Source organism: Molossus molossus, unplaced genomic scaffold, assembly GCF_014108415.1.
Source record: "Molossus molossus isolate mMolMol1 unplaced genomic scaffold, mMolMol1.p scaffold_m16_p_18, whole genome shotgun sequence".
Taxonomy (NCBI): Eukaryota; Metazoa; Chordata; class Mammalia; order Chiroptera; family Molossidae; genus Molossus; species Molossus molossus.
The window spans coordinates 55,890,191-55,916,639 of NW_023425353.1; the positions used below are offsets into that span (position 1 = coordinate 55,890,191).

The window sequence follows — 26,449 nt, forward strand, 5'->3', positions numbered from 1 at the left end:
GCTACAGACCAACCAACTTCCTTCCCTCCAGTGCTATCTTCAGAGCAAGTTTCTTACTTTTCCTGCCATCACAGTTTGACTTGCTCATCCCATCTCACTGTTCAACTACAGGGTGGCAGTTCTCATGTCCAGTGCTTCCTCCAAATTGTGGTCATTCTTTAGGAATGCAAATCGGGTAGTATCATTCCCCTGTTTAATGCTCCAGAGTTGTCAGGGTAAACCTGAATTGCTTTTAGGCTGCCATACAAGATGCTTTGGCCCAACACTACTTCTCCAGCTTTCTCTCTCACAACTCCTCACTTCCGGCAACTTCACTATACAATCACTTTCTGGTTCTCTGAATTAATCTGAGAAAGCCTTCCCTTTTCAACTTCTTTACCTGTATAATTTTTATTCTTCCTTCAAACCTTAGCTGAGAGTTTTTCTCCTCTGAAAAACCTTTTGTAAGCTCTTCTCCTAGTCCAAATTAGATGATGTTTCTTTAAATTCTCTTAACAGCCCTATTCTTGCTACTACCATCGTATCACACCACTTGGTTTTACTGGTTTGTATCAGCTGATCTTCCCTATGAAACAGTGAACTCCTGAAGTTCAAAGTGCGTTTTACTGCCTAAATCTCTGGGGCCAAGGGCTCAATAAATGTTGAATGAATGAATGAATACAACTTTTATTACAACCCTTCCCCATTGCTCACAAATAGCAGGTTCTGCAAACGGACATTAAATACATTTTGAAAGTCCTCATCTTTCAAATAAAATGGTAGATAAGAGTGGAGACTCGACTAACTTTTTATTACTCAAGTATTTCTGTTATCTCATATATTATTATACTTATCATGAAAAATCAAGAGATAACTCTGTTCAAGTAGCCAAATAATACCATAATGGCTCAAAATACTAGTAATTCCCAGAGTCTGGTTCCTTGTACATCCACATATTTTCCATTTAAAATATGGCCAATTATTTCTGAGATAATTACTTTTACATACATTTAAAAATTAGTAGAACTCATTCCAATATCATCAAAAGTTCAGGAAAGAGAACAGAAAAAATTAACCAATCTCCTTCCTTTCAGACCAAAGTCACATTCTTAATCTGTATTAACAATTTTCTTTTAAAGAACTCATAGTCCTTTTCTTTCTACTGCGTCACGTTAAATAGTTTCAATATACTAGTGTACTGCAAAGAAGCCAAAAAAAGTGTTTTTAAAAAAAATCAACCGAAAATTTTGGTTTACCCGCAATTCACTTAATGAGGTGTCTGGATCTATTAAGCTGCTGGTGTCCCCGCTTCCTCGTCTGGATGAGTTTCCACTTAGAGGAGTTGTTGCTGAGGCAGAATTTCGAGATGAAGGCTAGAGAAAAGAAATATGACACTTCTAAGTCTTGTTTCTTTGAAAATGTTTGCTGTGGAAATGAAAAAAGAGGCAGGGTGGTGAAGGAGATCTAATACAGCTTGGAGAAGTTACCACATGCAACCTACAGACAATTCAGGTGGGCTTTGGGGAGGGGTATCCAGAGAAGGGCCCAGGCACTAGAATTATATAACTCCATTCATTCAAACATCTTAATGGAATCTATAATTCATAATAGCTAAGAAGGAAATAGTTTGTGTAAGAGTTGTTTGTTTTCTAAGTTTACCTTTGCTACAATAAACAGTACTGGGGTGAGCACATCAGATTAATTTTTAAAGTTTTCAAATTTTGTAATTGGTATGCTAATCAGCAGTCTTCCTATTTAGTTCCTGAAGCTGCTTCTTTAGGATCTTTTATTTTTAAAAATATTTTGTTAATAAAATTGGAGATACTATTTGCAGCTTAGAGTAACATCATGTACCACTATGATTTAGACTGGTATTCCCATAGTTTAAATGGAAGATTATGGTGTTGAATTAATAAATGGCAAAGATCTGTGCTGTCCAAAATAGTAGCCACTAGCCACATGTAGCTACAGAGCACTCGAAATGTGATTAATCCAAGTTGAGATTTTTTTTTAAATGTGTAAAATACATACCAGATTTCAAAGGCTTAGTGCAGAAAAAACAATGTAAAATATCTCAATAAGCCCTGGCTGGTTTGCTCAGTGGTAAGAGCATCGGTCCACGGGTCAGAGAGGCCCAGGTTTGGTTCTGGCTAAGGGCATGTACTGCGGTTGCGGTTTGTCCCCAGCCCCAGTTGGGGTTGTGTGGGTGACAACCACTCAATGTGTCTCTCTTACATCAATGTTTCTCCCCCCACCCCACCCCCGCTCTATCTGAAGATAAATGCAAAAATGTCCTCAGGTGAGGATAAAAAAAAATTTTTTTTCAATAAATTTTCATATTGATTTTATCGAAAATATTTTGGATATTTGGGTTAAATAAAATATACTATTTAAAATAATTTTACCCACTTCTTTTACTGTTTTAATGTAGCTACTGGAAAATTTAAACTTACACATATGTAGCTTACATTGGTGGCTTGCACTATATATTTTTATTGGACAGAACTGGTCTTTTTTGGGTACAGCATAAAAATAATCCTAATTATTTCCCTAAGAGTATTATCAAAAAATACTTCTAGAAGAAAGTTAAAGACTTTGACACAAAACAACTCCCAGAAAAAAAGTTAATTTGCTTCAAAGAAATAATTTATCTTAAAGGGAAAAAAAAATCTGTGTGTGTCACCACCATTCCTAATGACACTTCATTTGCAGCGTTTAATGGTTTCTTCTCAGGATCAAATTCTAGAGGAACAAAAATCAAAACAAGAGCCAAAAGCTTAGGAGGTGACTTTCAGGGAAATAAAATGCAGTGTCTTTTCTCTTCCTAGTGCTTCTCATGATTCAACCTCAGAGGAATTTAGGGGGAGGGGTGAAGGACAGGAAATTGATGAAGTGAGGAAGAGTAGCTCCATCAGTTCGATTATAGTAAAATAAAGAATGAAGTAGCAGTAGAAAGTAAGTTTAATTTATCTTGAGAGTTTCATTCCCTTAGGACTTTATATACTCACTCTTGTGTAATTTTCAGCATACTGTTTGTCAGATTTTTCATCCAACTAGAAAAGAACAGAGATAAAAATCAGGAAGGATGCTTAGGCATGTTGATTTTTTAGGGGGGGGAAGAAGTGACCTCAATTGAGTTCTCCAAGTTCAATTGATGTTTGGAACCTAAAAATAAACATATTAAAACTGAAATAAAAGTTGAAATACATAAGACAAAATGTCAAGAACTTAAATTCTTACCCCAAGGAAGACATAAAGTAAGCGAGCTATCCTTTAGCAAAAGTTTACAACTTTTAGATAGATTTTCTTTTCATGGAATTTGAACACATTAAGGAAAACTATACATACACTTAAGTTTTAGTAGTGCAAATGTTAATACAAAACAAACAAACAAAAAAAACAAAAAAACTTGTACACATCAACAGGAAAAGTCTGATAAAACCAAAAGCCAAAAACTTTTATTATCTAAATATTATTAGGACACAAGACACATAGATAAGACTAGTACACTTAGCCAAAAAAAAGTTCAGAGTGGACTAAAGCATGTTAAATATATCATTAAAAAAAATTTCCCCTACACCATTATGGATTCAGTTGTTTATCTTTTCTGTTTTGTTTTTTTCATACATGCACATGTGTGAAGGAAAAAATCAAAAAGCGCAACAAAAGAGTATGTGAAATAATCCTCTCTCCCTACTACATCATATCCTGACCTCCAAACATCTCCCAAGTCTTTAAAAAATCCTAACAGTGTGCCAAATACATCCTATATCTTCTTTTTTCCCTTACCAAGTTTCAAAGATTAGAGAAAGTACTTCATTTTTCTTCATAGTATTCATTGTTCCCTGACGCCATGATATTTATTAATTTATTTATGTCTGATCTCTCTCTTTGACATAAGCTCTATGTCTGTGTTCTTTTCTGTATTTCTACCATTAAGAATAGTAGCTGGCATATAGAAGGACTCAAAATTTGTTGGATGAATGAAAAATGAATCATACCCCATCTATACTTGTAGACCAACCTCTATTTTAAGAGTGCATATATCCTATTATCTGGACATACCATAACTGAATTATGCTATCTTCTGCTGAGAAAAGAGAACTCAGAGGTGAAAGGTTGAAGAACCACTAAATGTCATAACTGAATCCAGATTTCAGTTTTGTGAATTTTAGCCCACTATTCATATTATTTACCTCTATATACTGTCCCAATTACCACTGGGGGAAGGGGGAGTCAAATAGAGATATTACTAAATAAAAATATACCCAGACTCCAGCTACTAGGCCAACGCTACCAGCCCGATCTAGAGAAGAGATCTGAAAACCTCCTTTCTCAGTTAATTATTAAAACACAAAATGTCATTATTTCTGGCTCTATTCAGATCACTTCATTTTAACTTCCTCATATTTGAAAGTTTTTCTATTCTTTTTTATTACCCACAATATCGTACTCATTTTCTCAGTAAACACCTTTTATTATGAGTACTTATATCAATAATATAAATACTATTAGACTTTGAACTCTTTTTGCTACTTCTTGCTATAATGCTCTAAAAAGGAATTTAATTTAGTTCACTCTGATTTTTTAAAACCACATACAAAATGTTCTATAAAATCAGGCAATGACAGTAGTTTTTATATTGGCAATTTTGGGCATAAAAAAGGAATAATCTATTACATCTATACTGGCAGCCTAATATTTAATGTGTTATTTTTTAGAGTTAAAGAAATACTATGTCTAAATGAAATGTTTTATTTTCCTCAGAGTACCTTTCAAGTCTCTTCTACTAATGAATTAAGAAGAAATAAATAGCATTGAGAAACAGTCTTCTAGGTCAATTTGAAATCCTGTCTTATATTCCCCCCTCCCACAAAATGACCCCAAACCCTCCCATTTTTTAATAGTCAACTTGGAATAAACTTACATTTCAGAGGTTGCATCACTGAACTAGTCGATTGCAATGTTGATTCTACTGCTTCCACTCTCTTCTGACAGATCCCAATTGTCGCAACATAAACTGGTGATGCGCCAAACCTCAGGGATTGTAAAGCCAGCAAAAAATGCCTACAGCAGTCATGCCGCAGTCCAGTTATTTTGGCTGCAGTGACTTGGCCAGAGACTCTTCAGTTCTCACTTCTCAGCCTTTGTGCTCCATTATGTGCTATATTCCATTTTAACAAAATGCTAGCTGTTTTGAAACCTGACATTCTAAAAGCCCCAATACTCTAACAGCCAGGAGATCTACATAGTTACAGTGCCCAAATAGTCTGCCAGATCCTGAAAAGGCTTTTTAAATTAATAGAATTTTATTGTGTCTAATATATCAAAATATAAAATAAGGAAAGGTTGGTAAAATGGTACAAACCTTTAGCTATATGATGAATAAAGTATGAAGATCTAATGTAAAACATGATGACTGTAGCTGATTTTAAAAACTGTATATAAAGAACATGGAAAAAATGAACAGGCAGTAATATGAAAAGTGATTAGTGAGTAAAAACATCAGAAAAACAAAGGCGGTATGTACTATATGATCACAATTCTGTAAAATAAGCAAATTAAACTGCAATAGTGAAAGTTAATGAAAATAAATCATCAAATGCTATAAAAAAAAAGAAGTGGCTAATAAAAAGTACATTTAAAAAAACCTAAGCAAAGCTTTTATTTTCCCCTAGTAAGGCCTCCAGGACTTGTTCATTAATATTGACGATAGCTTACTATTCTCAAAAATTTTCAAATAAATATTATGCCATTGTGCTCTTAATAGATAATTTTCCCATTAAGAAAAGAGCACTTTTCTCCTTCATAGTTATAAAAAGAATTAACCAACAGGCTTACAATATTTCTTATTAGTATTAATGTGCAAAAGAGCGTACATTATGGAAAACTTTATATTCCATTTTGCTTGAAGTTCAAAAGTAACAGTTTCTTAAAGAATTTCAAATTATCAACTGGTAAACAAAATTAAATATCTTTTTATATTTCAGAGAAAAATGTTTTTGCCTTATTTATTTCTGGGACATCTGAAAATGCTCTACTCTTGATATTATATAGATTGTTTCCCATAAAATCTAAATTCCTTGATGATTTGTTAAAATAAGCACACATGAGAAATACTTCTTAGAATTTTTATCCTGTTAAATCTCTGAAACTGTTTCTTCTTCAAAGATATTTATTATTCTCTGATTATGAGGACTTTTAACTTTATTGTAGCTACTTAGTTTGACAGATAATTTAAAGTATACTATAGTTTGTTTAATGTAGTCATTAGATTATAATCCTTTGTTAATTTCTAATTTACATATATTGACTTGATAATGCTGTTCAAAAATGCTGTATGGACAAAAAAAGATCTGATTCTCTAAGCACAAAAGGGAAGGGAACAATTAACTTTATAATCTCCTAAAGCAAAACTGGTAGAGGATTCCATTCAGAAATGGTCTAATTATTATTAACAGTCAGTAAAACTGAAAGTAGCACATTTACATTATTCTCCTTTAATCTAGCCTGACCTATAGGATAGAAAGGAAAACATAGAAGACAAGAGGCTACAGTGACCATAAGCACTAGATAAATCAGGGCCTGGCACCTTTTTCAGTGCCTCCTAGCTCAGAAGGTATAAACTAGCTACCTGTACACATATATTTGATCCACAATGGAGAAGCCGGAAAGTATCTTTTACATTTTTGAACTTATGGTCAGCGTTTTAAAATCAGGATATTTCACATAAAAATGCAGATTTCCAGCTTATCTTTGTTTGTCTGTTAATCCTCACCTGAGGATATTTTTTCATTAATTTTTAGATAGAGTGGAAGAGAGGACGGGGGAGAGACACAGAGAAACATCAATGTGAGAGAGACACATCAATTAGCTGCCTCCTGCACAACCCCGACCAAGACAGGAGATGAACCTGCAACCCAGGTACATGCCCTTGACCAGAAATCAAACCCTCCACCATTTGGTCCACAGGCCAATGCTCTAACGGCTGAGCCAAACCAGCCAGGGCCAGCTTATATTTTTAAAAAGTCTGTGTGTGTTGGGAGTAGGAGAAAGCTTACCAACATCAAGCCCACCTTTTATTTATTTGTCTACAGAGAGTTAAATTCTAGGATACCTTTTAAAAGAAATATTAGAGAAAATGTTTTGATCTAGGAAGAGGACCAGTAAATATTTTAAGCTTTGCCAAGAGGCAAAATTAAGGATATTATATGTTAGATAACCATTTAAAAATATAAAAACCAGAATAAATTGAAACTTTCTGAATGAAAACAGAGTATTTTAGTTGTGGTGATGAAAATATACATACATATACATGCCATTGACTCACAAGGTATAAAATAACAAGGGGCTGACCAGATTTGCAACCTGCTCTAGAGAACCTTTTGCTTCTGTGATTAGGTGTACAGCATGATGATTTGCTATGCATATGCATGATGATTTGCTATGGCTATGTATACTGTGTGCATGTGTATCAAACCATCATGTTATATACCTTAAATATGTATAATTTTTATTTAAAAACATGTAAATAAATCAAATAACTACCTGGGAAAAGAAAAGTTCTATTTAATTGGGAGGGGCAGGGGGAGATTTTTGAAAGATTGTCAACCTTTTCATTGCTGTGTAGTCACTAAAATAAATTGCCAAGAACTACACGTAAGGACTACATAACCACTAATTCAGACATCAGAAATTAGAGGCTAACAGAATTCAAAGTTTTTAAAAGAAAAAGTGAACACAATAAATTAAATTTGTTTATATCTATGAAAAAATAAGGTACTAAGCAAATTATAAAGAGGCAATATTTCAGGGGGAAAGACTTGGGAACCAGTCTTCTAACTCTGTGTGCAGAGATTCCATGATCTGATCCAAGGTGAGATGGGACTATTACGCGGCCAGGTTTGAGAGCCAACAATATGGAATACTCACAGACCACACTTAAAATTACTTTCTATGATTAAAGTCATTCAAAAAGCCCTGGCCAGTTTTGCTCAGCGGTTAGAGTGTCAGCCCGCGGACCAAAGAATCTTGGGTTAGATTCCAATCAAGGGCACATACCTCGGTTGTAGTTTGTCCCTGGCCCTGGTGGGGGTCGTGTGGGATACAACCAGTCGATGTGTCTCTCTCACATAGATTTTTCTCTTCTTCTCCCTCTCTCTCTCCCTCCCTCCCTCTCGCTCTATCTGAAGATAAATGGAAAAATATCCTCAGATGAAGATAAAAAAAAAAAGTCATTCAGAAATAGCTATTTAAATATAATCCATGATGTGCTAAACATAAATAATAATCTCTCCATTAAAAAACTGTAACTTTCCTGTGAAGAAACACCTGCTTCAAAGTGCTTGACGATCAGGGCAGTGTTGGTCCAAGGGCAAAACAACACTAATGCCAGCAATGGAGAAGTGTCACTGAGTAATAAGGCTGTTAGATAAATCAGGCAAGTAGAGATCTGCTGGTGGGGTTCTTTCATTAAGACAAATGCCTCAAGGCATCTATTGGTCAGTCTTTCCTAAATTCAATCCACAATCAATGTGAAAGCAATGGATAGGCATTTCTTCAAAGCAATGTGATAATCCAAATGTTTAAAATCTATTCAAATTCTTCCCAGTTACTATAAATTAGTAACACTTTACTCAGCAGTATGTTTTATTGTTCAACTTCCAAAGTTCACCCAGAACTTTATAGATTCGTGAAAAAAAAAGAAAAGAAAAAGTTTAAAACCGATCAGGAGTATCTAAATATAGGTTAGATATTATTAGATGGTTTTAATGACTTATTTTTAATTTCATTAAGTAACAATGGTATAGTGAGTATGAAAAAAATTCTCAAAAGTTCAGTAGAGATACATACTAAACTATTTATTGGGAAATGAAATTATACATGGGATTTGCTTTAATATAAGGCAGGGGAAAGGAGGGCAAAGGGGAGAAAAAGTTGAAACAAAATTGGCAAAATACTGGTAATTGTTGCAGCTGCTGATGGGTTCCATGGGGGTAATTTTCAACAGAAAAGTTTTGTAAAAACCAGAACATAGCTCTGGCTGATTTGGCTCAGCAGTTAGAGCGTTGGCCTGTGGACCAGAGTCACTGGTTCAATTCCAATCAAGGGCACATACCTCAACACAGTTTAGTCCCCAGCCCTGGTTGAGGTCATGTGGGAGTCAACCAATCGATGTGTCTCTCTCACATCGATATGTCTGTGTCTGTGTCTGTGTCTGTCTGTCTGGCTGGCTGGCTTTCTATCTCTCTCTCTCTCTCCCCACCCCCCCTCGGTCCTTCCCACTCTATCTGAAGATAAATGGTAAAATATCTTTGGGTGAGGATTAAAATAAATAAATAAATCAGAACATATCTGTATATACATTCCAAAAGAAAACAAATAACTGTATTTATGCGAGTGTGTTCAAATACATATTTCCCAGGCAGTAAATTAAGATCCTAGTGGCCGTTAGTAACTGACACAACACCAGCACCCCATGCAATCCACTCACACTGGTCAAATCCAGGACACCGACATCATCCACCTCAGAGACAAAACTCCCCCTGCGATTGGAGCGACTGAAATAATCGGCAGCAGAAACCTTTCCGTGAGGAAAAACATGAGATGCTTTAGAAGTTAAGAAAAGACTAAGAACTTTGGCATATAGGAGGGAAAGTCTTTTTGGTGTGTGATAAAGCATCATGAAATGAAATGAGGAAACTACTGCAATTAGCCTACTCAAAAAAGTAAAAAAGAAAACGTAAAGGGCTTCCTAAATGAAATCCCAGCTCCCTCAAATTAGCTTTATTCAACCCAACTAGAGTTCTATGGAGAACATGTACTGCCTTGGGGCCAGCGAACTCTCCCATGTTTAAGACCCTCACCAGGAGGGTTTCTAATATAATATCCACCTATAGCTTCTACTAAATTTCACACATTTATTATCCATTACAATGTTCAACCCTGTTAAGCACATACATGCTGAATGCAGAATTATTTGCAGGGTATTTACTACACCTTTTACCCAATTTCCACAGTTCCCTCTTTTTCATATTCCTCAAGACCAGGAATCGTAGAACAAAATAATGAAAGAAGTACCCTGGCCTTCTGGTTCCCCAAACACATCCAGTCACTTCCCACCTTAGACGTTGGCACTGACCTAGAAAGCTCTTCTCCCAGCTCTTCACGCAGCTGGCTCCTCACACTTCACATCTCAGCTCAAAGGTCACTTCCCTCAAAGAACTCTTCTCTGACCCCCTACCCAAAGAGACACACAGACACACTCTCCACGTTGCCTATCTTATCACCTGCTTGTTCTCTTCACAGTCCCGGGGTTACATTATTTTTGTTTCTTTCTTTACTAGTTTATTTTCTATTTCCTTCCTAGGATATAAGCTCTATGAAGTCAGAAATCTGGACTGGCTTACCATAATTCTCAGCACTTAACACAGTGCCTTGAATATAACAGGTACTTCATAAACATCTGTTGAATTAATAAATAATATTTTTACCTCACTCATCTGCTATTCCGAACCTCAGCTCTCTGTCTGATTACCTTGCTTAAACTCTTCCCTTCCAGGAACAGAACATGGACGCCCATCCATACAGACAGAGAAGGCTCAAAACTTTAAAGTTCTGCTAAGGGCTAAGAGATCAAGCAAGTTTATGTTTGTTTTTTAATCCTCATTTTTCTATTGATTTTCAGATACAGTGGAAGGGAGAGAGGGAGAGAGAGAAAGAGAGAAACATTGGTGCGAGAGAGACATATTGAATGGTTGCCTACCACACGACCTCAAACAAGGCCAGGGATCGAACCTGAAATCCAGGTACGTGCTCCGGAACTGAACCTGAAACCCTTCAGTCCTTGGGCCAACGCTCAAACCTCTGAGCCAAACTAGCCAGGGCAAGTAATAGCACTTTTATTCACAGTAACAGTAATACATCCTAGACTTACACATACCTAATATTTTATTTGTACCTACTGTCTCAGAATTTTGATAGTTATTTTCTATATAGTAATTCATTTAATCCATATATTAAGCCTACCTACAAAGATAGTTATTAACATCTACTATAATATAAAGAAATTGCCATTAACACACTAATAAGTTGTAAAAGTGGTTCAAGCCCAGGCACCATTATTTTGAAGTCCCTGCGTTTCTATTAAGAAGTACAAATTGGGTCCAGCCGGTGTGGCTCACTGGTTGAGCGTCGACCCATGCACCAAGAGGTTGCTGGTTCAATTCCCAGACAGACACATGCCCAGGTTGTAGACCCAATCCCCAGTGGGGGGCATGCAGAAGGCAGCCGATCGATGTTCTCTCTCATCAATGTTTCTCTCTCTTTCCCTCTCACTTCTGCTCTGAAATCAATAAAGGAAAAATAAAATTTTTTAAAAAGGAAGTACAAATTGGGAGTTGTAAAAAATAGTCATGGGAATGTTAAGTATAGCATAAGGAATATAGTTAATAATATTTTAATAACTATGTATAGTGTCAGACGGGTATTAGACCTATCGAGATGAACACTTCATAAGTTATATGAATGTCTAATACTATGCTGTACACCTGAAACTAATATAATATTGTGTGTCAATGTTAATTGAAAATTTTAAAAATAAAAAAATTATTTTAAAAATTATTAAAAATGTTAAAAAATAATAAAGTCCCTATTTTTCCACTACATCGCTTTCTACAGTGCTTTCAGATGTCTTGGCTTTTTCTTTCTCCCTCTGCTTTGAGTATGAGTATAAACTGGCTTGCCAATGGACCACAACTGCCTTTAATTACATCATTAGGTTTTTGGCAACAAATCTTATATACACTTAGTGTTCCCTTTTCTACAAAACTTCGAGTTTAAAATCTTTCACAAAACATGACTAATTAAATGGCCTTCTATTTTTCATAAAGAAACTATAACCTCTTAGTTATTGGGCTCTTTTTTCTAGCTCTAAGCTGACACATCATACTCACCAATGTACTTTTCAAATCAATTCTTAAATAAAGCAAAAATGTCATCAGCTTTGTAAAATTTCATCAAAAAAGTAACCTGAAATTATATAATTTGTATTTTACCATAGTTATTTGTTACATAGCTACAATTATTACTCAAGTTGGATTCTAAGACCAGAAAATTTTAATTATGCCAACAGAAGTTCTTAAAAAATTCACAGGTCTTAAAAGATGTATAAACAATGGTTAACCTCAAATATAAAGCAAAGCAAGCAACTGATGGCAACATAACTTATAATCCAGTTATGAGTTATCTACAATGTGGAAGCATTAATTTTGCTCAAGAAAGTTTGTTTTTGGTGAACTGTGCACATAAATGTGCATAAAACAGCAACAACAAATAAAAAGAGAAAATCTTTCAAATACACAATGACTAGCACATAAGGGATGTGAAGAGGCAAGTTATTACTGAAAGCTTACACAGCCTACAGAGAATATGTACTGTCAGAAACACATTTTTGAAGGCAAATTTATTTATATAAGCTAAATTGAAGAAAATGCTCATTTTGTCAAATGCAGATTTCACTTTCCCACAGATTTCACGTGACCACACAATGTTGCAATTTTAAAAATTGTACGTGTCTGCATGCAAACCATGCTCACCGCACTCTCCCTTCGCCCACGACTGGAACAACCAGAAGACGCAATGCTTGCAGTGTCGTCGATAAACTATAAATATTAAAAGCAGATAATGATAAAGGTGCAATTTCACTACAGGTCTTACATGATTGTGAGGACATTAGGAAAGGTTCTGGGAAGTATGCACGCACTCTATATGTGCATTATAATTGGCACCACCTACTGTGCACCATTAAATAGGAAAGATGTTTCAAGGTATAATGAGCTAACATTAAAAATTAAAAGATATTTCCAAAAAGCACAAAGAATAAAATAGTATGCTATCTTTTATTTAAGTTAAAAGAAAAGGGAGGGGGAGAGAGCATGTGTAAACCAGCCGAAACTTGCTTTCATGCTTTTTAAACTTCTAGGCCTTTTGGGATCCCATTAGGGTCAATAAAAATATTTAATGTTTTAGTTTGAGAAATTTAAAAAATATTTTAAAGTAAACTAATATAAGTCAAAGACAGGATTTCCTACCAGTATTACACTGAAATGATGATTCTCATTTTCCTTTATTCATTCCTATGCAACTAGTGGAGACATTTCTATCATCGCCCTACAGTTTTCTTCCTGTTTCACTAGCAGTAGAAGACTCATTCTTCAGTATGTGTAGGTTATCTCCATTCTGACATCACTAAGAAACCATTCTGGTATCACTAAGATAATAACTCTGAAGCAAGTTGCAAATGAAACAGCAAATAGCCAGCACACAAGGACAAGATTCTACACTTGACTGAAAACATATTACTATAATTTTGTTTACAAGAGGCCATCACACTTAGGACATTAAAAATACTACCAGGCCCAAGAGCTGCCAAGTGGAATTTTATCAGAGGGTGAATTAAAAGTACACTTCCTCCTTATGTGAAAAGCTTTTATCTCCTTAAATATCCTTGAGTAATTTTTTGTGAGTACAGGAATGGAATTCTTGAGAAGTGCCACTTGGAAATAGCAGAAGGACTGTATAAGAAAAAGGACTGTATATGTACAAGAAGGCCCATATTGCTCACCTAGTCCACTCACCAAAGTAACATGTGTTGACCATTAATAATTTCTCCAATTTTGACACTCTCAAGAATAATGGGGTAGCTCCTAAAGTTGTAATTTATTATTGGAATTGTAAATTAGGACAGTCTTTTTGGTGGGCAATATACATCATAATTTAAATGCATATACTCTTTGATCTCCCCATTTCATGATTACCAATGGTCCTTGCAGATCTACTCACAGAAGTACTTATATAAGAATGTTCATTGTACAAGTGTCTGTAGTAGCAAAAATCTGACAGCCTGAATTTCTATCATTAGGAAAGTAATTTTTTAAATGCACAGCCCATGTGCTAATGAAATAATATATCACATTAAAAAGAATGTGCTGACATAAAACAAACTTCCAGAGGCATTCAGTGGAAAAAGTAAGAAAGATGGTTTACTTTTTAAGAATCTTTAAATGTCAAAAAAAGAATGAAATTATCTTTATTAATATAAAAAGGTACTTTAAATAAAGGAAACAAATGAGCAGTATACATGAGTCCATATACAAACTGTTCAAATAAAGAACATCCATATATGCATAAAATATCTCTGAAAGGATAATACAAGTACAGAGGATGCATCTGAAGAATAGAAATAGAAGGGAAAGGTCAGGGGACTTTACTTTGGACTTTCCTTGAACTAATATTATTTTTATAGATAAAAAAATAACTTTAAAACTGTAGAAAGATTAGGTGATTAGAACTGTTGCAGTTTTGTCTTTTATGCAACAATTCTTAAAAGTTGACTGGTTTTATTTCTTCTTCCACTCCACTGATTAAAGTGTTGGCAAGCAAGTGAAAATGGCTCGATGCAGGAAACAGAAATGGCAAGGAGAAACACAGGGTAGCCAACTTAGACACTGAACTATGACCATTTGTTCCACACAGATGACAATTGAATATAAATTTAAGAAATTCTAATGACACTGATTGCAGACTCATTTAAGAAATTACATGCTAAGTCACATTCTTACAGAAACCACCAATTAGGACAATTTAGTACTTGAGTTTGTGTACTAAAAGAAAACAATAATCCATGCATCAGAGAGTGAAACACACCACATCCTCAGTATTCTAAACTGTGAGTGCAGATTAATCAAACCACCAAAGGTTTCTATAAAGCGTGCAAAGAGGCTCAACAGCTCACCACAGGACTGCTTCGGGCTGAACTTGTTCTTGACGAGTAATAACTGCATTCAGATGGCTATAAAGTTTCCAAGAAGAAAGGTTTTATTATAGTGATCATCAGCTTCTTGTCCTGCTGGAAATATATTAGTGACCTCGGACCTAACTAGCTCCTGGCTCCTAGGGTTAAGGTAACTGCTAGTCCCTGGCCTGGAATTCCATCTCACTCCCACCCTCAAGATCCCCCAGCACAGGGCAGGAGGGAGAGGAGAGGAGAGGGTGCCCTGAGAAGCACTGCTCTCGTCCTCTTCCGGAGGAACGCACGAACAAGAAAAGAGGTTTCTCTATTTATATCCCTCATAATTTAAGCCATGATTTCCAGCAGGCACTTTCTCATAGCTTGGGTGAGTCACAATTGGCTAGCTGATGGATCACATCTTATAGAGTGATTATAGGTCAGATTAAATGACCTCTTCTTTGTAAGTAAACTGTGCTCACCTACACATGACCCTCCTCACCACCTCCCCTAGTTAAACTTACAGTTCGAGAACCATAAGGGTTATATAATCCACCATCATACAATGACACCTAAAGAAGAAAGGAAATGCCATTTATCTATTCAGCAACAAAGTTATTTTGAAAATGTCCTAACTTCTCTGCAGTACTCAGTTCCAAAAAAGTTTTGAAGTATGGTGTAAGGGTACAGCCTCCCAAGGTGAAGACTGTGAAGGTGCTAACACTCATTTACATGCATAAATTTCAGCATCAGTCTCATTGAAACTTCAAATTCACACTTCATTTAAAAAGCACACTGGTTACAACCCTGGCTGGTTTGGCTCAGCAGTTAGAGTGTCGGCCCACAGACCAAAGAGTTGCGGGTTCAATTCTGGTCAAGGGCACGTACCTCGGTTGTGGCTCGGTCCCCGGCCCTGGTTGGGTCGTGCGGGAGGCAACCAATCAATATGTCTCTTTCACATCGATGTTTCCCTCTCTCTCTCTCCTTCCCTCCCTCCCGCTCTATCTGAAGATAAATGAAAAAATATATATATCCTCGGGTGAGGATTTTAAAAAAAGCACACTGGCTACAATATTTCCTTTAATCTTCATATCATGAAACTAGGAGAACTAACATTTATGAATTAATTCTCTCAAAAGAGCAGAAAAGGTAAGTGAGGCCCAAAGCACTTTGCCCACTATCACAATAAAATTAAGTTATAAAGCTTTAGGTTCCCAGTCCATTAGAACAGGCCACATAACAACAGTTTGAAAGCAACCAACTCATAACTCAAGTATTATAAAGAGCTATTGTTTTGCTTTCTAGTCAGCTTGCTTTATTAGAGCCTAGTATTAACATGGCCAAGACCACAGCCGTCCCAAAGAAAAATATGACATCCCAAGTACGGGCAGCCATCTCACAAAAGTAGGCAAGTGTAGTGGGACCCATGCAAATCTATCTTCTCTATAGGAAACCAATTCTAAGCAAGAGCCTACCAAAACCAGTAGTATCTACCACTGTGAAGAGAATACGCTCATTTATAATCCCCTAAAGTTTTGTATTTTAAGCACAAGCAGCACATCCTGCAATGCACACAGCATTAAAGCCATGTGTCCTTGACTATTCTGGAAGAAAGCTGTCAAGCCAGAGTCAGCACCATGACTGTAGCCCTACCAGGAGCACACACACTGGAAAAGGAAAATACAAACCAGACTGGCACTTCTCAGCAAACCAGAATTTGCAGTAGAGGCCGCCTATGAAAAAAGTACATGATTTAACCCAAAGAAAAGCAACTGGTAGCTTTGAAGGCAACACACTCCTCAGAAAGTACTAACCCTGGTACTCTTAGATGTCGCCAGAGGGTCACTGTACAGGGAAGAAGACTGCTAAGAAACAAACAAAAAAATAAAATAATTAAGGGGAAGAGAGAGAGAGAGAGAATGAATCGGTCTCACCATCATGAGAGCAGAAAACTTATGTTTATTTCATACTCCATAATTCATTAGCAACTCCTGAATGCTTAAGGTACTTCTGTAACGCATACAGTGAGAAAATTTAATCATTAGAAATCTTTTTAAATACCAGTTTTAAGGGATAAGCAAGAAAAACACTAGGAATAGTTTTCTATAAATGTGTTTAAGTCCCGTCAGTCTTTGAACATTAAAGCTAGGAGATGGGACAGCATCCTAAGAAAATACTCAGGAAAAGAGGGTCACGGCACAAGAAGTATGGCAAACAGTGGCCACATTTCAGTCACCAGCAGCTCCTGTAATATTTTCAAGGATCTCATGACACACTTAGCCTTAGCCTGATTGTTGGGGAACCAGAAAAATGAGTTCTGAGTTATCATTATAAATACTCTTTTCAAATGTTTTGAAAAGATGAGAAAAACCTGTATTTCAACACAAGTCATGGACAAAATGCCTTAGTTTAATCAGATAACTGTACTGGTCACAATGAATCCATGCACTACCAAGGCACAGCATTTCTTAAAAAGGAATTAAATCTTTCTTTTCCTGTTGTCATCTGAAGACACAATTTGCTTTTTCACCAAGCCTAACCAGGCAAAGGAAACAAGAATATCTAAGTTGTGTGTGCTGGTTTGGACACTGAAGTGTTTTAAATGTACTATGGGCCACATATTTAATGTGTTTTAAATGTAAGATGTGCCAAATGCCTTGAAAAAAAATAAGAATTCTAACACTGAACAATCACATTCTTCCCATCCCAGTTAGAGTGTAAATTTTCACATGTAAGTTTTTATTTAAAAGGCATCCATATGATGTGTACTGGTGCCTATACCTTATTCTGAAATGCATCCTCCAAAAAGATGAATTGATGGATGGATGGTCAGATGATTGTATAATAAAGGAAATAGAGTACAATGTTAATTGCAGAATCTATACGGTAGTTACTGGATGGTTACTAGGCAACTCTGTGAACTTTTCTGAACGTTAAATATTTTTCATTAGAAATTTTTTTTGGGAAAAATGGTACTCATTTGCAAACATGGTGATTCACACAGACTATATGAATTCAGTTACCACACACTTGTATCATACAAACAGCCATTCACAGGTTAGTTTTAACTAGTCAAAATGCAAAATAGGAGATTACAAATGTGTTAAAGTTGGATAAAACATATGAAACCAAAAAACTGTAGACAAACCCGAGTGTAGTAGACAGAGCTGGGTTTGCTATGTCTAAGACTGCTATAATTTCTCTGGTCAAAGTAGAGGCCACTCTGCAAAAACCAAATTAAACACGTTTCTTAAGTTAAATGTTGTTAATTTAACAACACACAAAGGAAAATCTGATACTGCCAATCCCCTTCATCTCCAAAACAATTTATGGTTAACTGTTTGCAAACCAAGTACTTACTCATTTTTACTTTAAAAACAAAAGTACAAACCCTCAGGCAAAATGCAATGGAAATAAGTGATTTATTCTCATGTCATACTCAGGAATGTCCTTGAAAAATACAGGACAACTGAATAATTACCACTTTTATAATCCATTTGGCAATGCCACAGATATTATTAAACAGTAATTTTTTCCAACCTTTCCCTAGAGCCATTATTTGTCAAAATAAACTAATCAAATTGAATTACCAAAGAGAGACAGAGAGAGAGAGGGTGCGCTAATCATGATTTGGTCTAAAACATCTATGGCAGTTCATTTTCAATACACTTCACAAAACAGTTATTTTATGTATTGTAGTTACTTGAGAGGAAGAAAATTCTCTTTCTACTTTCTCCAGCCATCTTTTTTACTCATGGTTAAGGAAATTTAGGCAACCCCTAACTCCTTCACTGCTGACAACATAACCAGGGACACCCCTACTCCTACCCTACCCCTGGCCCTGCCTTCCTGTACCATACCCTCAAGAAGGCACCATGACTCACCTCTACCCAGAGCTCCCAATACTGGACCCTCCACAGCTTCTCACTAACATCCTCTCCATCATATTCTCTCTTCCTTCCTCCCTTCTACCAGCCAAGGTCTCCTGACCCCCTTTCCGTCCCAGCAATGGTCAGAGCAGGGGGCTTAAACTATACTTCCTCTGCCAGTACTGTGCAGCCTAACAGGAAAGAGGTGTTCCTAGCACCCCAAATGAGCATTCTGGACACATTCTCCCCCCCACCCACAGAAATGTTGTTTAGAAATGTGGCTGGAATGGAGAGTGCTATTAGTTCTGCAACTTAATTATATTATAAGTTAAAAGAGTTTTCTGTAAGACAGCATGGGAACTCCACTATCATGAGCCTTAATGTTTCTACCAGAAAATTCATTACAAGTTCCCAAAATCTGACCTACTAACAACTTTCAATGAAACCTATTTGTGAGTTTGGTACTGCCTATAGGACCACAGGTAAATCAATTTAAATTTCTGAAATAAGGATAAGAATCTCACTAAACCTATTCTTGAGGTATTATTTCAAAGGACAGAGCATAAACCAAATTATGTTGTTACTGAACTTCTTGTGATGAATATCTTCCTAATTCTAGCCATTGGGGTTAGCATATAATAACTTGATATTAAATAATGTAAATAAAAACAAAATTATTTTTAAATAAGGTTCTGATAAATCAAGTTTCAGTATATTATTAAATTTCAATAATGCCTTAGGAGCACACCAAAGCAGTCATAATTCTTAAGTTCCCTAAAAGAATTTTATAGCAGCACAACATACTGTGATAGGAGACACAACAGAACTAACCAGTGGGTCTTTATGAGAACCAGAAGATCTCTTCTTCATTCCATAAGAGTGATTGTAAGAATGATTCTGGAAATAAATTTTCGAAGTTAAATACCTGAAGATTAATGATCATACAGTGAGGTTTTAAAATAATTTTAAAAATTTATAAAAATTTTTATAATTAAAAAAAAATAAACTAAAAGGTCCATATGAGATACAGAATAATCTACATGCAATCTAATCTCATTTGTTAGTGATTCACTACACTGAAGTGGTGAAGATATACCCTCTCTATACATCTGCATTTTCCCTCACCTACCCTCATGCCATCCAGCTCAGTGCCTAGCTAAGTTAAAAAAAAAAAAAAAAGACTTAATTAGGACACAGTCAGGCAAGATATTTGTGAGGACCTTTACCCCACACCTCATTTGAGTCCCTCTATCTTCTTTATTAAAGCTATGGGTTACAAGAATCCTTCTTTGGGCCAACAAATGTCATGTTTGAGATAACAAACATGACATTGCTTTGCCCTAGACAGTACTCTTAACCAAGTGAGTGGTGCCACAGCATGTTCTGTTCAGCAGTACAGAACCAGATGGTGCGGCTGTCCCGTGCAGCAGCAGCATTATTAGATAATAAGCTTATGTGAGTCCTTTGAAGATAGCACTGCCTTGAGACATAACTTCTCATAGGAGTACAGAGCCAAGTGTGTATGCCAGGATAAAGGGCAGCAATAGTACTAACCAGGTCAACTGGTAGAAAACAAATCTAATCTAGATATGTACTGCTTGCCTAAAATGAGGAAGTACAGCTGAAGTGTCCTACCTATCAAGAGTTTGCTCTGGGTAAACCTACTGACATGCACAGCTAGGTTCTGAATCAATAATTATACACTCATTTCTCTTTTTTTGAATATGCATATCTTTCCTTTTATACATTACCCTTATATGTTTAGAATCTCAGACATTCTATTGACATAACATTAACCCAAGAAAACATGCCATAGCTTAACTTCCTTGACTAAAATGACATGCCATTAAAAACAAACCAAAGCAAGCAAAAATGAGTGAACATAACCGATGCTTGAGGATTCATCTATCACTGCTGGACTATTCTGTTCAGCAACTCCACACCTGCTAGCTGTGACACCTAATACTGAACACAGCGAAGCCTGCGCTGCCACAGTTCAGTGCGTATCAAAACCCTGCTAGAAACATGTCTTCCAGGGCAAGGAGTATATAAGTCAGCTGAGTGGTTTATCATTTTAAGAAAATACACTGCTACCAATCTTAGTCCTAAAGAAGAGAGCAAATAATTTTTCTCTGATCCTAAAATTCTAAAAGAAAAAAATTATTCAAATGTTAATTATGCCAATTGCAAAACAATAGTTTTTGCTTTGTTAGTGTTATGTTTTCCCCCAAACATCATAACAAACCCATGAACGTTAGTCATAATCCATGATTAGCATCATCAGGTGTTTATAATGTAAAACTAAATTTAACAAAAAGTCATGCACTACATACTAATGATGAAAGTCTTGATGATCTATCCTTGAGAGGATCATACTGGATTTCAGAAAAAGATGAAAGTTGGTTGTATTTCCAAAATCAGAAATATAAAGAGGGAAACAATTAACATTTGCAAGTTATTTAAAATCCAGCGCTATTTTAAAAGACCAACATTATTAAACATAAAGGCTATCAAGTGTTAATTAAAGAACATCCATCCACCCAACTCTTTCCTAGTATAAGTTCTTGCTAAACTATATGTAAAGTTGCATGTTCTCTTTCAAATACAGAGTTCATAATCAGTAATGGTAAGATGGATTCAATCTCAGTACACTCTGGCACAAAACACCCTAAGGAAGGCTTTAAAGGCAGGAATTAAGCATTACTATGTAAAAATTTGTTTTCCTTTGTATTATTGTGACTGTTATAATCATTTCCCATTGTTTCAACCAGGCAAAAATAAGGCATGAATAGTCAATGAGGCAAGAGCACATAACTAATTAAGCTTACAAAATACAATGGCACCAGCAAAATAGGGGGAATTCCTTTGGACCTGCTCATGGATACACACCTGACAAACTTCACTCCTCAAGAACCTTCCCTATTAAAAATGCTGAACCAAACTAGAAAGTTGATTAGTGCATAGTATGCATACAATTGTGGCATTAAATATAAATCAAATAAAATATTTAAAATTTATAAGATCAGAAAACCGTATTTCATGTAGGTTCTTAAGAAAATAAGATAAAGGCTGGTGTGGCTCAGTGGTTGAGCATCGACCCATGCACCAATAGGTCACTGGTTTGATGCCTGGTCAGGGCACATGTCCAGGTTGTAGGCCCGATCCCCAGTGGGAGTTGGGTGAAGCAGGCAAGAGGTGGCCAATAAATGTTCTCTAACGTTTCTATCTCTCTCTCCCTCTTCCTTCCTCTCTCTAAAAATCAATAAAGAAAAAATATTTTTTTAAAGAAAATAATATAAAGTGAGTACCACCATATTTCAAATCCAAGAAACTGAATTGAACAGTAACTACTTAGATTTGTGGTTTCCTACCATTCATGTTTTGGGCGTTTTTTTATCCTCACCCAAGGACACTTTTGCATTTATCTTCAGATAGAGAGGGAAGGAGAGAGCGAGGAAGAGAGAGAGAGAGAAACACTGATGTGAGAGAAACACATCGAGTGGCTGCCACCCACAGGACCCCAACCAGAGCTGGGGACAAACTACAACTGAGGTACATGCCCTTAGCGGGAACCGAATCTGGGTCTCTCTGGTCCGTGGGCAGATGCTCTAATCGCTGAGCCAAACCGGCCAGGGCTCCTACCATTCGTTTTTAAGTATTCTAGTTTATATTTTTAAGCAATCTGACCCAGAAGAGTAACGTATAAAACAAATAAAAGGCCCTGGCCAGTTTGGCTCAGCGGTTAAAGCGTCGACCTGAGGTCCGGAGAGACCCGGGTTCGGTTCCCGCTAAGGGCACGTACCTCGGTTGTAGTTTGTCCCCGGCCCTGGTTGGTCGTGCGGATGGCAGCCACTCAATGTGTCCCTTCACATCGATGTTTCTCTCTCTCTCTCCCTTCCTTTCTCTCCCTCCCACTCTATCTGTACAAAAAATGGAAAAATATCCTCAGGTGAGGAAAAAAATAAATAAAATAAAATAAAAGCAATGAGTAATTCCCCCAAGTACTTTGATAAATATATCTTTCTTTTGCAGCTCTTAAATCCAGTTAGGATTTTAGGGAACAATGTTAATTTTAGGGAACCTGATCTAAAGTAATTTTCCTAAGTGTAGGTTGTAACTAATCAGGTCATGAAATCAACTTATGGGTTCAACTAGCATATTTTAAAAATGAAATAGAAAAATAGAGCTTATCATGCACATTTTTTGTGAAATTTTTGTTTCAATAATATATTTTGTATATTTATATAATATACAAACACACAGGCACATATCTATATATGTATACTAGGATCAGGTAAAAAATGTATTTCTTCTTGTAGAAGTTATAATTTTTAAAAGCTTAAAATATAGTGGAAGACCAAAATGTAAATTCTAGTTCTGATGAAACATTACAATAAGAGTTCAAACAAAACCAAGGACCTCCCTTCATGCCCAATGACATAGTCATTTACAAAAGATACTGAAAAAAAGCCAAAAATATATTTCAATAGTATAAGGCTAAGTGATATAATTTTACCACTGGTATAGGTCAGTGAAAATGATAGTGTAATAAATATTAAAAATATTAGAAAAAAAATCTGCATTTGCAATTATTATCCTGAAACTAACAGAAAGGCAAGCAATAAAGAATGTTATTACATGTGTGAAAAATCTTATTTACCCAAATTTTTCTAAAATGTCTAAAGGTGTACATTTAGTAAATAATGTGCAATGATAAAATGACACTGTATGGTGAGTAACATTTCCCTGAAAATAAAGTTTCTTCTCAAAAGAAATTTCATTTACTTCTCTTCTCAGTTAACAAAATATCCCTTTTGTTTAAAAAAAAAATACCACAACCGCCCTGGCCGGTTTATCTCAGTGGTTAGAACATCAGCCCACAGACCAGTGAGTTGAGGGGTTCGATTTTGGTCAAGGGCATGTACCTCAGTTGTGGTTCATCCCTGGCCCTGGTCAGGGTCGTGTGGGAGGCAACCAATCGATGTGTCCCTCTCACATCGATGTTTCTCTCTCTCTCCCTCCCTCGCACTCTATCTGAAGATAAATAGAAAAATGTCCTCGGGTGAGGACTGAAAAAAAAAATACCACAGCCAAATAACTCTAGCCACACACTCTAGCATATAAATTACTCCATCCTCCCAACCAGATAAGTTCACTATAGAGAACAGTCATGTTCTCTCTGTAGCACCAATGGCATTTTCCAAAGGCATAGGATCTAACAAGCTGAATTTAAATTAACCTAATTTCAGCTGGTTTAAAGATATTGTTGAATATAACTAGTAGGGAAATCCATAACTTGGAAACCCCCAATTGCTATTAGAACAACTGGGTGAAAAAAGACACCCCCCCACACACACACCCTGGCCAGTGTGGCTCAGTGGTTAAAGTGTCGGCCTGCACACAGAAGTGTAGTGGGTTTGATTCCCGGTCAACTGCACGTACCTGGGTTGTAGGTTTGATCCCCAAGGGGCATGTGCAGGAGGCAACCAATCGACATATCTCTCTCACATCAATGTTTCTCTCCCTCTGTCTCTCTTTCTCCCTCTCCCCCCCCCCCCACTTCTTCTCTCTCTAAAAAACATCTTTGGGTGAGGATTAACCAAAAACAAAACAAAACAAAACAAAAACCTCCCCTAATAAGTGACTGTTGGTATTTATGTTGTTTGAAAACACAGTAAATCACAAAGGAGGAACAACTAAAATACGAAGGGTTCTAGCTAAAACGTTTCAAATCTGCTATTACAAGCTATCAAAAAAAGTGTTTTACAACTCAAGATACTTGTCTGAAGGCTTTCATTTTGGAAGAAAACAATCAAAAGAAAGTAGAGTAAACAGGTTGTAGAAACAAAGTTCAGTAAGTATCGGTTTCCATTAGAGTGCACCAATTACTCAAGCCCCCAGAACTCTGAGAGTCAACAGTGAATGCATAACAACAACACCAACACTTTTCTGGACTACACACCATGTCTTTCCTTTTGGGTGTACTGGCTCTGCTCCAATGTGTTCCAGTTATGTCCTTCGACAGGTTCTTCAATGGAATTAAACAGTGTAGTAATAAAGGACAAAACACAAATTTCAAGAATATTAAAATTATACTGAGGCCATTGACACGACCAGGAACTAAGATACACAACAATAAAAATCTCCACAGTGAGAAATACCAACGTATCCCTACTGCTCTGATTCAAGATCACCTCATTTTCTAATTTTGGATGTCTATCTTATAGTCTTCTTGTATTTTAGTATATAAAGCGGTGACCAAGCCGTTATGTATTTAAGGCAGATTGTTTTTTAAAGCAACAGACTGTTTCAATTCTAAACTCAGTGCTTTGATTTAATCCTCCCTCCCTCAAACCTATCATTCATGGTCTTAAACTATATTTGCTCTTTTTATTTTTATATGGACTGTCTATAGCACTGACACCATTTCCAGCCCAAACAACTTCTGGCAGGCCACCTTTCAAGAAGGTGGTACCTGAAAGTTAACTGGACAAAAGGAAACATCAAAGTCCTAAGAATGCAGCATAAAACCACATTTGCTTCACATCCAGGTACTTCTAATGTTCATACATCAAATACAAAGTCCAAAAATAGACTTTTACATACACAGCTTATGAGAAAAATATACTTTTAAAAAGTAACAGGCAGAGAAATACCAAAACCCAAAGATTAAAGCAAACACCAATAAAATTTAGATCAGTATTTACTATTTTTCCCATAGTAACAAATTTTTCAAAATTACTATAATAAATAAAATACTGTGAGAGTTCTAGTTATATCTTACATGTATTTAATGATATAATTTCCATGAAAAGAAAATCAACTCATTATTTTATATACACTCTGTGTAAACAATTCCTTATTAGTTTACTTTAAAATTTCCTTTTTTGTTTGCAGATTTGTTTTATAGGTTCCTAAACTAGGTCAAACTTGGCTGGTTTTATCTTAGGTTACACTAATATACAATAATCAAGTTTCCTGAGGCCACATACAAATTTACAAATAACTAGCTTGATAATAACTTCATACTATGAACGTTACAATGGAAAGCAAAGAAAAAAGCCAGACATTCAACTGATCTTTTGTTGACTAACGCCCTATATAATTCATAAGTTTGATATCCAGGGAGAAGGATGACAAACTTACTATCTTAAAGTTTCTCCGACAAAATAATTCTGATGCTGCTAATCAGATTTCTATAAAGACTTGTTAATATTTTTATAAATCTAAACTTTCCTAATTAACAAAACTTTTTATGATTCAAAAATCTAGCTTACTAACTTACTCTAAAAAGACAGTAGATTATAGTCATCAAAAATAATAACCAGCCCTGGCCACTTTGGCTCAGTGGTTAGAGCGTCGGCCTGCGGTCCAGAGAGGCCCGGGTTTGGTTCCCGCTAAGGGCACGTGCCTTGGTTGCAGTTTGTCCCCGACCCTGGCTGAGTAGTGCGGGTGGCGACCACTGGATGTGTCCCTTTTACGTCGATGATTCTCTCTCGCTCTCTCTCTCCCTCCCACTCTATCTGAACAAAAGAATGGAAACATGTCCTTGGGTGAGGATAAAAAATTAAAAAATTAAAAAAAATTTTAAAAAGTATACAAACACATCATCCTGGCCGGTTTGGCTCAGCAGTTAGAGCGTCGGCCTGCGGTCCAGAGAGACCTGGGTTCGGTTCCTGCTAAGGGCACGTACCTCGGTTGCAGTTTGTCCCCGGCCCTGGTTGGGTCATGTGGGTGGCAACCACTCGATGTGTCCCTTTCACGTCGATGTTTCTCTCTCTCTCTCCCTCCCACTCCATCTGAACAAAAAATA

The 26,449-nt window shown here is 36.3% G+C and overlaps 1 protein-coding gene across 10 annotated transcripts in view; it reads right to left on the reverse strand.

The window, feature by feature from the left end:
- The window catches only part of LRRFIP2 (LRR binding FLII interacting protein 2), a 112,479-nt gene that overhangs the window by 33,677 nt on the left and 52,353 nt on the right, over positions 1 to 26,449 (reverse strand). For 7 of the 10 annotated variants that reach the window (XM_036266174.1, XM_036266173.1, XM_036266175.1 and 4 more), the window contains 2 exons: positions 2,988 to 3,032; positions 1,236 to 1,352 (listed from right to left, as the gene is read on the reverse strand). In XM_036266174.1, coding sequence (XP_036122067.1) covers positions 1,236 to 1,352; positions 2,988 to 3,032 — 162 coding nt within the window. Of the gene's footprint in view, positions 1 to 1,235; positions 1,353 to 2,987; positions 3,033 to 9,472; positions 9,563 to 12,575; positions 12,642 to 14,773; positions 14,831 to 15,291; positions 15,340 to 16,455; positions 16,501 to 16,581; positions 16,633 to 17,915; positions 17,991 to 19,467; positions 19,534 to 20,969; positions 21,012 to 24,598; positions 24,665 to 26,449 lie in introns of all 10 variants that reach the window. The other 3 variants (XM_036266172.1, XM_036266166.1, XM_036266167.1) reach the window with 2 other exon arrangements.